Source organism: Nicotiana attenuata, unplaced genomic scaffold (genome assembly GCF_001879085.1).
Source record: "Nicotiana attenuata strain UT unplaced genomic scaffold, NIATTr2, whole genome shotgun sequence".
Lineage (NCBI taxonomy): Eukaryota > Viridiplantae > Streptophyta > Magnoliopsida > Solanales > Solanaceae > Nicotiana > Nicotiana attenuata.
Window position 1 is genome coordinate 104,013 of NW_017673240.1, and position 12,911 is coordinate 116,923.

Sequence of the window (12,911 nt, forward strand, 5' to 3'; positions counted from 1 at the left end):
TTGGGAATTGGGCAACCAAGACCCATATCTATAAGATTACAAATGGCCGATCGTACTATGAAGAAACCGTTGGGAGTGATTGATGACGCTTTGGTCCGTGTTGATAAATTCGTTATTCCGGCAGATTTTGTTATTCTTGATTGTGAGGTTGACAATGTGGTACCGGTTATTCTTGGGAGACCTTTCCTTGCTACAGGGAAGGCTCTAGTTGATGTTGAAATCGGAGAACTTACCTTCTGGGTTGGTGATGAAAAAGTGGTTTTCCATGTGTGTAAGTCTATGAGGCAACCTAATAGCAATGAGGTGTGATCTTTCGTGGACTTGGTGGCCGATGTGATTGTGGATGAAACAAGTGATGTGATGAATGTTGATGATACATTGGAGGTCGTCTTGCTCAATTGTGATGATGAAGAAATGGAGGGTTACGTGGAATGTGTGAACTCTTTGCAAGGAATAGGGTCGTACACTTATGAGCCCCGCAAATTGTCCTTGGATCTTGAAAATAGAACCACTCCTCCAACAAAGCCATCAATTGAGGAGCCTCCCATCTTGGAGTTGAAGCCATTGCCTCCACATCTTCGGTATGGAATTCTTGGCCCTTCTTCTACTTTACCGGTTATTCTTTCCTCTCGTTTGAGTAACGTGCAGGTAGATTCTACATTGGCGGTCCTACAAAAGAGGAAGAAGGCTATTGCATGGACATTGGTGGATATTCGGTGAATAAGCGCCACATCTTGCATGCACAAGATTAACTTGGCAGAAGGTTCCAAACTATCTATTGAGCATCAAAGGAGACTCAATGAAGCCATGCAAGAGGTTGTCAAAAAGGAGATCATCAAGTGGTTGGATGTCGGCGTTGTTTACCCCATTTCCAATAGTTCGTGGACTTCTCTGGTTCAATGTGTCCCAAAGAAAGGGGGCATGACGGTGGTCACCAATGATTAGAATGAGTTGATTCCTACAAGAACGGCGACCGGGTGGAGAGTGTGTATGGACTACCGTAAGCTCAACAATGTCACAAGGAAGGATCATTTCCCACTTCCCTTCATAGATCAAATGCTTGATAGATTGGCCGTTCGTGCTTTCTAATGTCATTTCATTGTTGAGAAAGGCATTGTCCTTGGACAAAACATCTCAAAGAATGGCATTGAAGCGACAAGGCAAAGATTGAGGTGATTTCTAAACTTCCACCTCCAACTTCAGTGAAAGGCGTGTGGAGTTTCTTAGGCCACGCGAGATTTTACCGGCGTTTCATCAAGGATTTCTCTAAAGTTGTGAACCCATTGTGCAAGCTTTTGGAGAAAGATGCCAAGTTTCATTTCAATGATGAGTGCATGAAAGCCTTTGAATTGCTAAAGCTAAAGTTGACTACTACTCCCATTATCACCGCTCCAATTTGGAGTATTCCTTTTGAGCTCATGTGTGATGCAAGTGATGTAGTGGCTATTTTGGAGCAACGCATAAACAAGATCTTTCATCCGGTCTATTATGCAACTAAGACCATGAATAGTGCCCAAGTCAACTACACCACTACGGAGAAAGAGCTTCTTGCCATTGTGTTCTCTATTGAGAAGTTCCACTTGTACTTGATGGGTGCAAAAGTAATTGTGCATACGGATCATGCGGCACTTCGTTATCTTATGAGCAAGAAAGATTCCAAAGCTCGGCTGATGAGATGGGTACTTTTGTTGCAAGAGTTTGATATAGACATCCAAGATCGAAAAGGGAGTGAAAACCAAGTGGCGGATCACTTGTCTCGTTTGGAGGAGGAGGGGAGGCCACATGATGGCATTGAAATCAATGACTCCTTCCGTGATAAGGAATCTTGGCTATTTCAATGAAAGAGGTGACTTGGTTCGCAGATCTAGCAAATTATCTTGTGAGTGGTACCATTCTGGTTGAGTTCTCTTCAAACCAAAGGAAGAAGCTCAAACGGGATTGTCAAGACTATTATTAGGATGAACCGTACCTTTTTTGGATTTGTACGAATGGAGTGGTTAGAAGATATGTACCGGAGGACGAACAAGTTGAAATTCTTGGGGCTTGTCATTCTTCGTTGTATGGTGGTCACCATGGTGGAGAATGAACGGCAGCCAAAGTGTTAAGTTGCGGTTTCTATTGGCCCACTCTTTACAAGGATTCAAGTGATCTAATTGATATGGGGCTATATTTCCATAGTTTCGTAAATTATGTTCCTTGCATTTTATATTCTTTAATATAAATTACACTTTAATTGCATGTAATGGAGTCTATTTTATGGGTAGGTGAATTGGAGATGAAAGTAGATCAAAAAGGATACTTAAATGTTGAAAGTGTGCTCGAGAACAGTGAAAAGGAGAGACCAGGCTTTAGCCTAGCGAGGCCAGCCAAAGGCCAGGCAAAAGTTGGCATTAGTTTGTCGTTGCAAGGCAAAGGCCAGGCTGAGGCTGGCGTTAGGCTGGCGACGCCAGGCCTAGGGCCAGGTCCAGTCCGAGTTTTCAAGATTTAATTCGTTTCCCGGTTTGACTAGGACTCGACCTACACATTTAGGTCTTTTCCTACACATATAAATAGACGTTAAAATGCCACTTTGAAGGGAGTTGGGCAACCAGAGGCAAGAACATCATGTGGACAACTTTTGGAGGAGAAAATCATAGAGTTCTTCATCCCTTTTTCTTTTCTTTGTAATTTGTTTATGCAAACTACTTGGAAAGTTATTATTATGAACATGAGTGGCTAAGCACTCTACGTTCTAGGGTTGTGGTTGACATGATTATTAACGTTTATTGATTACATCTTCGTTAATACGGATTATCATCTTGTGGTTATTTCTCTAATTCTGTGCATAATTGCTTAATTGTCAGGCTAGCAGTTGAGTTCCATTTACTATCTATGCTATGCTTTGGAAAGCCGTGTTTAGATTAGAGTAGAATTAGAGAGAGCTTGTTTCTGAACCCGTGGCTCGAAGAAGACTTCGCGGTTAGGATAGGAATATACCTAACAGTCTTGCTTAATTGAATATTGTATCATGTTCGTTCATGATAGATCCAATCCCGTAGGAATATAGGGTTGATATATTGTGGGCAGGCGAGTAGTATTGTGGGAACATGCTATTCATATAAAAGATCCGGCTAATTAGAAACCATAAATAATCTGGATTATCGAGTGTGAATTTTTGAACTTAATAGGATTGATAAACCAACCACAACCCTAGAATTTCCATCTCCTCTTAAGTAAAATCTCGGCATACAATATCGCATTCTTGATAGTTTAGTTGTTATTTATTTAGTTTCCGCAATAGTAGAATGATATAAAAATACCACTCTCAAATATCTTGGACAATTAATTAATTTTAGTTGGCTTAATTAACGATCAATCCAAGTCTCTGTGGGTTCGACATCCGACTTTCCAGTCACTTTATTACTTGACGACCATGTATACTTGTGTGTGTGTTTGGTCCCAACAAGTTTTTGGCTCCGTTGCCGGGGACTTAGTTATTGATTTTTTAGCTGAGTTAAGTTGTTATTCGTTATTTGTTCAAGTTTTAATTTTTAGTTTGCTTTATTTGTGATAACGCAAGCTCTTCTCTTGAATACGGAGGAGTAGAAGTGCAAACAATCTCCTTCCTCTTGATCCTGAAATTGAATGAACACTTCATAGAGTGAGGAGGAAATTTGAAGCTAGAACTAGAGTTGAAAGAGAGTTGGACATCGTAGTTCAACCACAGCCAATAGAGATGGCAGGTAATGAAGAGCGTCCGGTGATAGAAGCCGCAAGGCCCAATCTGGCTCTGATGACTCAGGCGGTTGTGAAGCCTGATATCATGGGTTACTTTAAACTCAAACAGTACATGGTACAGCTGATTCAATCCACAGGGCAGTATGTGTGTCTATCTCAAGAAGACTCGTAGAGGCACATTCAGAACTTCCTAGAAATTACAAACACTTACCATTATTCGAACGTTTCCAAGGACTATGTCAGGCTGACACTGTTTCCCTTTTCACTGATGGGGGAAGCTATGGAATGGTTAAAAAAGGAGCCCGCGAACTCAATCCACAATTGGGATGATCTAGCAAGGAAATTCTTAATGAAGTTTTTTCCCACAAAGAAGACAAAGTCGCTGAGGAGCCAGATTCTTGGGTTTCAACAACGAGATGGTGAGACCCTTCGACAAGCTTGGGAAAGATTCAAGAAGTTACTCAGAGACTGCCCACACCATTGTCAAACTGATGAGGTATTGGGTCACACCTTTGTTGATGGGTTGGACGAGGCATCAAAGATGAATCTTGACTTACCATGTGGGGGTAGTTGCATGGCATGACCGCATAGTGAGATCCAGATCTTTCTTAACAATTTCACTACTAATGATAATAATTGGCAAGGAGATGGGGAACTACGAAGAGCACTTAAACAAAAGGCAGCAGGTGTGATCGAGCTTGATGACTTCTCAGCAATGAGGGCAGAAATAGCGAGATTAGCAAATCAGATGAATAAAGTGGCAATGCACCATGCACAACAAATGCAACATGTGCAACAGATGTCTGCTTGTTACGAGTTATGTGGTGAAGGTCACACTAGGGACATATGTACCGTGAATCCTGAATCAATCTACTATGTGGGGCAACAAGCTAGAGGGTCGATGAATCAACATGCTCAATATGGTAACACATACAATCTGAATTGGAGGAATCATCCTAACTTCTCTTGGGCTGGAAATCAGAATATCAGGCCTCAAGCGAAATACAATCATCCACCTCAACCCTCACAGCAAGCGGAAGAGAGTTTGACTGACTTGATGAAAAAGCTCTTGATAGACAATCAGCAATTGTGCATAGAATTCAGAAATCTAGAGAGGCAGTTTGGGCAGATGGCTAACAATCAGAATACTAGACCTGCTGGAGCTCTCCCGAGTGATACTAAACATAATCCTAAGGCTCAAGTCAATGCAGTTACCTTGAGAAATGGAAGAGAATTAGAAGAAGTTCCAGAGAAAAATAAGTATACAGCTAGATCTGAAGGAGAATTAGTTCCTAAGCCATTTGAGGAGAATAAGAAAGAAAAGCCAGAAATTGTGACAAGGCCACCACCTCTGTTTCTACAAAGATTGCAAAAGCAAAATGATGATGCTATGTACAAGAAATTCTTAGATATATTGAGTCAAGTGCGTGTGAATTTGCCTTTGGTGGAAACTTCGCAGGAAGTGCCTGAGTATGCAAGGTATCTCAGACATATTGTGGCAAACAAGCAAAGACACACAGAATGTGAAACAGTTGCACTTACTGAAGAGTGTAGTGCTAGAGTTCAGAGTAAACTCCCTCCTAAGTTCAAGGATCCTGGGTGTTTAACAATTCCTGTCTCTTGGAAAACAAGAAGTTGGTAAAGCCCTGTGTGATTTAGGGGCTAGTATAAATTTGATGCCATCCTCTTTGTTCAAGCAACTCGGATTGGGGGTGCTTAGACCTACTACAATCGCTTTACAGTTGGCAGATAGGTCACTAGTTATGCCAGAAGGAATTATTGAGGATGTGTAGTTTGAGTGGGAAAGTTTATTCTTCCTGCTGATTTTATGTTCTTGATTACGAAGCAGATGAGGAAGTACCCATTATTTTGGGGCGACCATTGTTAGCTACTGGTGGAGCGCTTATTGATGTTAGGGAAGGGAAGTTGAAGATGAGAGTTGGCAATGAGGAAATTACTTTTAATGTGTACAAGGCACTTAAGCTCCCTAAGCATTATGAGAATTTGTGAATGATTACTGCGGTAGAACTGAAGGGGATAGAGCAGAGTCCTTATGTGAATTGTAGTGATTCGGATAGGACGACTGAGTTGGAGGAGGTGGTGTTGCAAGCTGAGTGTGTAAGGATGATTGAAAAAAGAGCCAGAGATGAAAGAGGAGATCTGCTGAGAGCGTGTAAAAAGGCTAGGCTTAATGGGAGAAAGAAGAAGAGAAAGCGCACAGCCTGAGCACAGTAGCAGTGTCGTGCCGCGACGTTAAACCAGGCGCTTGTTGGGAGGCAATCCAGCTTCACTATTTTCTTTTATTTTTATTTTTTCTTATTATTGTTGTATTATTTATTCTTGTTTTGTAAGATATTAAGCATAGGGAGTAAAGCCATGGGAAGTGTGCAAAAGTGAGTTAGATGGTGAGAACTAAGTGTGGGGTGCCACAAAAAGGACCATGCTTGGGGGAAGTCTGAGTACCCGTGAGTCGCTATTGCTTCGGCCTTTGGCCTTTCAGGGAGTTTCTTGTCAACCCTTGTTATTGTTTTGCTTTATTTGTACATTGGGGACACTACACTCTTTTAAGTGTGGGGTGGGAGAATTCTCTAGATGATTAGTAGGATGTAGAAAAAATGTTAACTTCTTATTTGTGATCTCGTAGTTGTGTAGTAGTTATGTAGTATTTTAGTAGCTATGAAAAAAATCGGAAAAAAAATAGAAAAACTGGCCTCTTCCCGACGATGGATCTCCTAGACAGTTTTCTTGAGGGATTTAAGTCTATAAAAAAAGGACAAAATTGTAGGTAGTGTATTATTCCCCCTTGGTTTTTCTTTGTGTCGCGGTTCTTTTCCAAAGGTTTTGTTTGAACCGGGTGTAGGTAGTTTTATTTTTTTAAGAGAGGAGCCATGGTGATGTGAATTGAATTGAAGCAATATCTCTTGACATTGTTATGCCTTGAGAATAGTGAGTACTTTGGTTGTGACGCTTAGGCTCAGTTTTTGTCTCTTGTATAAGTACCTTAAATTGTATAATCTTAAATTTGCTTAACTGCTTTGACTAGAGTGTCTTGATGAGTCCAATCCTGAGTGAGTTATGTGCCATATGTGTGTGAGGTTTGTGTGTTATTCTGTGCATTACATTTGATGTCCAGAACTTGCCCCGTGTGTTTGCAAAGCGAAATGGTAGTTTTGTTCAGTCTTGGAAGTGATATAGGCGTTTCTTTGTTGAGCCAAATATATATATTTTTCCTGCCTAATTGTTATGCATCGTCGTTAACCCCGTTGAGCCGGTAAACCTGTTTCTTTGGCAACCACATTACAAGCCTTACCCACTTGTTTGAATTAACCATCTATTTGAACATTTTCACCTCTCATGAGCACTTGAATTTTCATGAACTTTGTAAAAGTTAAAGTGTGGGGTGATTGGTTTTGCTTTTGAGTGGAACTAATGAAATAAGGAGAAAGGTGCACTGTTTTGAAAAAGTAAGAGCCACTTGAATTGAAAAAGAAGAAAAAAATATAGTTGTATTGCTGTGAAAGTATTCCGTGATAGTGGTGACTCTTGATGTAGTTGTGCTTAAAGACGTATGGAGTTAATATACATTGATGTGAAAGTGGAGTTATGGTTTGATATAAGTATGGGGGTTTGAATGTTAAAGTATATGTATTAAAGTGCTTAGGGAGGTGTAGTCACTCATATCCAAATGTATCCTACCCGACCCGCAGCCTACATTACAACCAATGAAAGTCCTACTTGATCTTAGACTGAATGAGCTCGATTAGTCGAGTATTACACTACGGGCAAGCCTTTGGTGCATCTTTTGTAGCATAAGAATGTATTTCTGAGAGTGAGTGAATTCTTTCTATCTTGAGTTCCTAATTGTTCTTAAATTTTATTGTGTGTGGAATACTATCTTTTGTTGTGTGAGGGCACTTGATTCATGAAGGAAAGGTAATGTTATTTACCTCTATGTTAGAGTAAGTGAGTGAATTGTGAAATAATGCATCGTACTTGTGAGTAAAATCTTGAGGTAAAGATGTTACACCCTTGTGCTTAGTCTATTTTAAAGATTCTTGGTGTGATGAGTTGGGAGGATTGTTTAAAAAGGTTGTCTCTATACGGGTAGTTTGATTCCTCGAGGACGAGCAATGTTTAAGTGTGGGTATTGATGTGGGGCTATAATTCCATAGTTTCGTATATTATGTTCCTTGAATTTTACATGCTTTAATGATAAATTACACTTTATTTGCGCGTAATGGAGTCTATTTTATGTGTAGTTGAATTGGAGATGAAATTAGAGCAAAAATGATACTTAAACGTTGAAAGTGTGCTCGAGAACAGTGAAAAGGAGAGACCAGGCTTTAGCCTGGCGAGGCCAGCCAAAGGCTAGGCTGAAGCTGGCATTAGGCTCGCGCTGCAAGGCAAAGGCCAGGCTGAGGCTGGCATTAGGCTAGCGCTGCAAGGGAAAGGCCAAGCTGAGGCTGGCGTTAGGCTGGCGACGCCAGGCTGGGGCTAGGTCCAGTCTGAGTTTTGAAAACTTAATTCGTTCCCGGCTTGACTAGGACTCGACCAACATGTTTAGGTCCTTTCGTACACATATAAATAGACCTAAAAATGCCACTTTGAAGGGAGTTTGGCAACGGAGGCAAGAACATCACGTGGTCAACTTTTGGAGGAGAAAGTCATGGAGTTCTTCATCCCTTTTTCTTTTCTTTGTAATTTGTTTATGCAAACCACTAGGAAAGTTGTTATTATGAACATGAGTGGCTAAGCACTCTACGTTCTAGGGTTGTGGTTGACATGATTATTAACGTTTATTAATTACATCTTCGTTAATTCAGATTATCATCTTGTGGTTGTTTCTCTAATTTTGTGCATAATTGCTTAACTGTCTGGCCAGCAGTTGAGTTCTATTTACTATCTATGCTATGCTTGGGAAAGCCGTGTTTAGATTAGAGTAGAATTAGAGAGAGCTTGTTCCTGAACCCGTGGCTCGGGGAAGATTTCGCAGTTAGGATAGGAATATACCTAGCAGTCTTGCTTAATTGAACACTGTATTATGTCCGTTCATGATAGACTCAATACCATGGGAATATAGGGTTGATATATTGTGGGCGGGCGAGTAGTATTGTGGGAACATGCTATTCATATAAAAGATTCAGTTAGTTAGCAACCATAGATAATCTGGATTAACGAGTGTGAATTTTTGAACTTAATAGGATTGATAAACCAACCACAACCCTGGAATTTCTATCTCCTCTAAAGTAAAATCTCCTCATACAATATCGCATTCTTGATAATTTAGTTGTAGTTTGTTTAGTTTCCGCAATAGTAGATTAATAGAAAAATATCACTCATCTTGGACAATTAATTGATTTTAGTTTGCTTAATTAACGATCAATCTAAGTCTCTGTGGGTTCGACATCCGACTTTCTAGTCACTTTATTACTTGACGACCATGTATACTTGCGTGTGTGTTTGGTCCCAACAAGTTTTTGATGCGTTGTGATGAATGTCAAAGGGCCGGTGGAATCTCAAAGAAAAATGAAATGCCCCTCATCACCATTTTGAGATTGATATTTTCAATGTGTGGGGTATTGATTTCATGGGTCCTTTTGTGAGTTCTTGTGGAAACACCTACAACTTTGTCGCGGTTGATTATGTGTCCAAATGGGTTGAGGCCATTGTTTTCCCAACAATGAAGCGAGAAGTGTGGTGGTGTTTTTGGAAAAAGAACATTTTTACAAGATTTGGTACTCCAAGGGCTATCATAAGTGATGGGGGATCGCATTTTTGCAACAAAGCTTTCGATACCTTACTCACCAAGTATGGTGTCACTCATAAAGTCACGGATCCCTATCATCCACAAGCAAGCGGTCAAGTGGAAGTCTCCAACCGGGAGATAAAGAGTATTTTGTCCATAACAGTGAATGCTAACTGGACAGATTAGTCCAAGAACCTTGATGATGCTTTATGGGCTTATGGGACGGCTTACAAAACACCGATCGGAATGTCTTTATACCGGTTGGTGTTCGAAAAAACTTGTCATCTTCCGGTGGAACTTTAGCACAAAACCATGTGGGCTTTAAAGAAGTTTAATCTTGATTGGGATGTCGCCGCCAACTTAAGGGTGGCACAATCGAATGAGTTCGATAAGTTCCGGTACCATGCATACACAAGTTCGTCCTCATACAAGGACAAGATGAAGTACCTCCATGACAAGTACATTCGGAACAAGGAGTTTAAAGAAGGTGATCTTGTGTTGTTGTTCCATTCTCGGTTACGGATGTTTTCGGGAAAGTTAAAGTCTAAGTGGAGTGGCCCGTTTGAGGTTGTGGGTGTGACATCCTTTGGTGCATTGGACTTGAATAAAAAGGATGAGGTGTTTAGAGTCAATGGTCACCGGGTGAAGCACTATCTGGGAAAAGTTGGTGATGGCCACGTCGTGGCGGTAATTCATTTCAAGTGATGATGGTAATATGCGTCATGCCGCAATATTAAATCTGGCGCTTCTTAGGAGGCAACTCATGTTTCTTTTTCTTTTTCTTTTTCTTTTTATTTTTCTTTTTCTTCTTATTTAGATAGGTCTTATTTTGTGCTAACTAGTTTTGAAGTGTGTTGCAGGAATGAGTGTGCTTTTCAGGGACTGTGCTTAGAAAAATTGGCTAAGTATGGAAAAAGTGTGGATTGCACATTATTGTGCGGACCGCACAATTTGGAATGCCACAGCAGAAGGGATCTGCGCAGCATAATTCTTATGTGGACCGCAACACTGGAAATATAAAAATTGCACACTCTCTGAAGTTTACCTGTCAGAGAAATGGCCAAAGTGCGGCCGCACAAGGAAATGTGCGGCCCGCACTTAAATCTGCGGTCGCACAAGGAATTCTATGGACCACAGATCATCAAAGGGTAAATGTGTAACAGGTAAAAGTGTGCGGACCGCAGATGAAATTCTGCGGCCGCACTCATTTCTTCAACACTTGCCCAACCCGTTAAGTATAAATAGTGGCCTTCACTATACTGTTACAACTTTACACTCTCTGAGAATTGAAACACAAGCTAAAACATTGCACTCAACTGATTCACTCATCTGACACTTCATTCATCATCTTTGATCCTTCCTTAGCACCACTTCATCACTGGTTATTCAAATCATCTTTAGAATTATTCAATTTTCTTAAATTAGTTTATAATTTGTTTAGTTATTTTTAGACCAATTGTCAAATTCATGACCATGTAGGCTGTAATTTGTGTTGGGTAAACTCCTATTTGCTATAAGAGGGATGGGTATTTGGTTGGTATTGTTTAATTGCTACTACCATGTCGAATTTGTGTGCAAAAATTGAAACCCTATGTTTTTCTGCCCGATGGAATTTTAAATTGTGCGGCCGCACAAGGAATTATGGAGTCCGTAGATCAGTAGGTTAGGGCAATTAGTGTAGCTAGATTGTGTGGACCGCACTTGAAATTGTGTGGACCGCACTTGAAATTGTGCGGTCCGCAGAAATTCAACCGCGGCCGCAGAAAAGTGTGTGCGGCCGCAGATCAAGCAATTCTCTATCTTCAGAGCGTTGTCATTTTTGAGGTTCCAATGTGCGGCCGCACCCAAAATTGTGCGGACCCCAAAATCATGTGGTCGTACTTTCAAATTGTGTGGTCCGCACAACCCCATCTGCGACCGCACTCAAAATTGTGCGGACCGCACTTCCCTACCCTACATAATGTTTTTGTCTGCAACTTTTTTTGCTTATCTACACTTAAACTACAACTGACTCGTGTAGTTGTTTATTGCAGAAAATGGTTAGGTCTTGGGGACGTGGTGATACATCAAAAGGGAGAGGTGAACCCTCCTGAGGCCAAGGCAAGAGTACCTTACCACTCGCCTTACAAGGAGTTATATCCAAGAAGGCGACAGCCGGGAGAGCTCTAAAGACTGCTGAGTCTAGTTCATATGTCCCGTCTAGGGAAGAAATGGTGGGCGACTCTGTGCAAGAGAAACCGGATGCTCAATCACAACCACAGTAGCTTCGGGGTAGATTTCATCTCCGAGATGAGCCTTCCACCTCAGCAAGCACTTCTGAGGGTTCAGAAGATGAAAGTCATTGTTCAGAGCCCTCATATACACATGCCCCCAACACACCAGCTACTACAGTTGATGAGGAGGATATTCGAGATGATGGTCGAGGGGGTGGTACCAGAGTTGTCGGCCTTGAGAGGTCGAAGAAGAAAGAAGTTTGGGAAGATAGGTTCGTGAGCCTGACTGCATGCAACAGATTCCGAGAGTGGTGGCCTCAGAGATCGCTCACTCTTGAGCGTCAGTTTCTATTGAAAGATGATAGGCCCATTCTTGAGCGTCAGTTTCTATTAAAAGATTTTGACAGGTACAACCCAAATGTGTCAAGACAATTCCGGGAGAGAAAAGGGTGGACATGGTTCACTCAAAGTGTGGTGGATGCCAAGGCGCACTTGGTCTGGGAATTCTACGACAATGTGGCGCATATCAAGAAGGGGACCAAGGTGACGAAGGTGAGAAATTTGAAAGTGAGGTTCAATCAGAGCACCCTAAACACATATTTGGGGCTTGAGGATGTGGAGCCACTGCAGTATCTGGAGAAGTTCGCACTGGGTGATGCAGCTCGCCCTTGGCTAGCTGAGATTTTGGCAGCTCTGGGACCACCACCACTGTGAGAACGTGATTTTTGCCTCGATCAAATATTCCTATAGAATTCATTAAAATTAAAATTTTTCTTTTATTATTTGAATTTTAGGGAATTAATTGCATGATTTGGTGATTGTGTGCATTTTTGTGCATTTTTAATTGATATAACTCATGAAAAAATACAAAAAATAGCATACTTGCATTTAGAACCTCATTTTAACATCGTCATTAGTTGATTAACATTACAAAAATAAGAGAAAATAACAAAATAGCCCTTTTGCATTGTTTTACTTTTAGTTTTTGATTTTTCCTTAAGTTTTCTTTTTAAACTAGGATTTGTTTAATTTTTGAGAATTAATTAGTTTAATTTTAGAGTTAAATCAGGTCTTGTGTATTCTTAATTTTGTACTTAATAAAATCTAAAAAATTGAATAAGAAAAAGGAAGAAAAGAAGAAAAACAAATAAAGAAATTGAGAATTTAAAAGATTAAAAAGGCTGTATTGTGTAACTTGGGCCAATTCTAATGTCAGCCCAAACAAATCCATCCCC

The 12,911-nt window shown here is 40.7% G+C and overlaps 1 protein-coding gene across 1 annotated transcript; it reads left to right on the forward strand.

The window, feature by feature from the left end:
* Positions 1-3,715: 3,715 nt before the first annotated feature.
* On the forward strand, positions 3,716-5,943 carry LOC109215817. Its single transcript, XM_019379929.1, has 5 exons — positions 3,716-3,858; positions 3,961-4,283; positions 4,362-5,351; positions 5,567-5,659; positions 5,744-5,943. Exons 1-5 carry the CDS (start codon positions 3,716-3,718, stop codon positions 5,941-5,943), a joined length of 1,749 nt encoding a protein of 582 aa, XP_019235474.1.
* Positions 5,944-12,911: the final 6,968 nt, after the last annotated feature.

Bases quoted from the DNA above. Each gene is read 5' to 3' on its own strand.
- LOC109215817 (XM_019379929.1), top strand. From the start codon at position 3,716: ATGGCAGGTAATGAAGAGCGTCCGGTGATAGAAGCCGCAAGGCCCAAT. The intron at 4,284-4,361 runs GTAGTTGCATGG...ATAATTGGCAAG, and splicing joins TCTTGACTTACCATGTGGGG to GAGATGGGGAACTACGAAGA. The intron at 5,352-5,566 runs GTTGGTAAAGCC...ATTACGAAGCAG, and splicing joins TGTCTCTTGGAAAACAAGAA to ATGAGGAAGTACCCATTATT.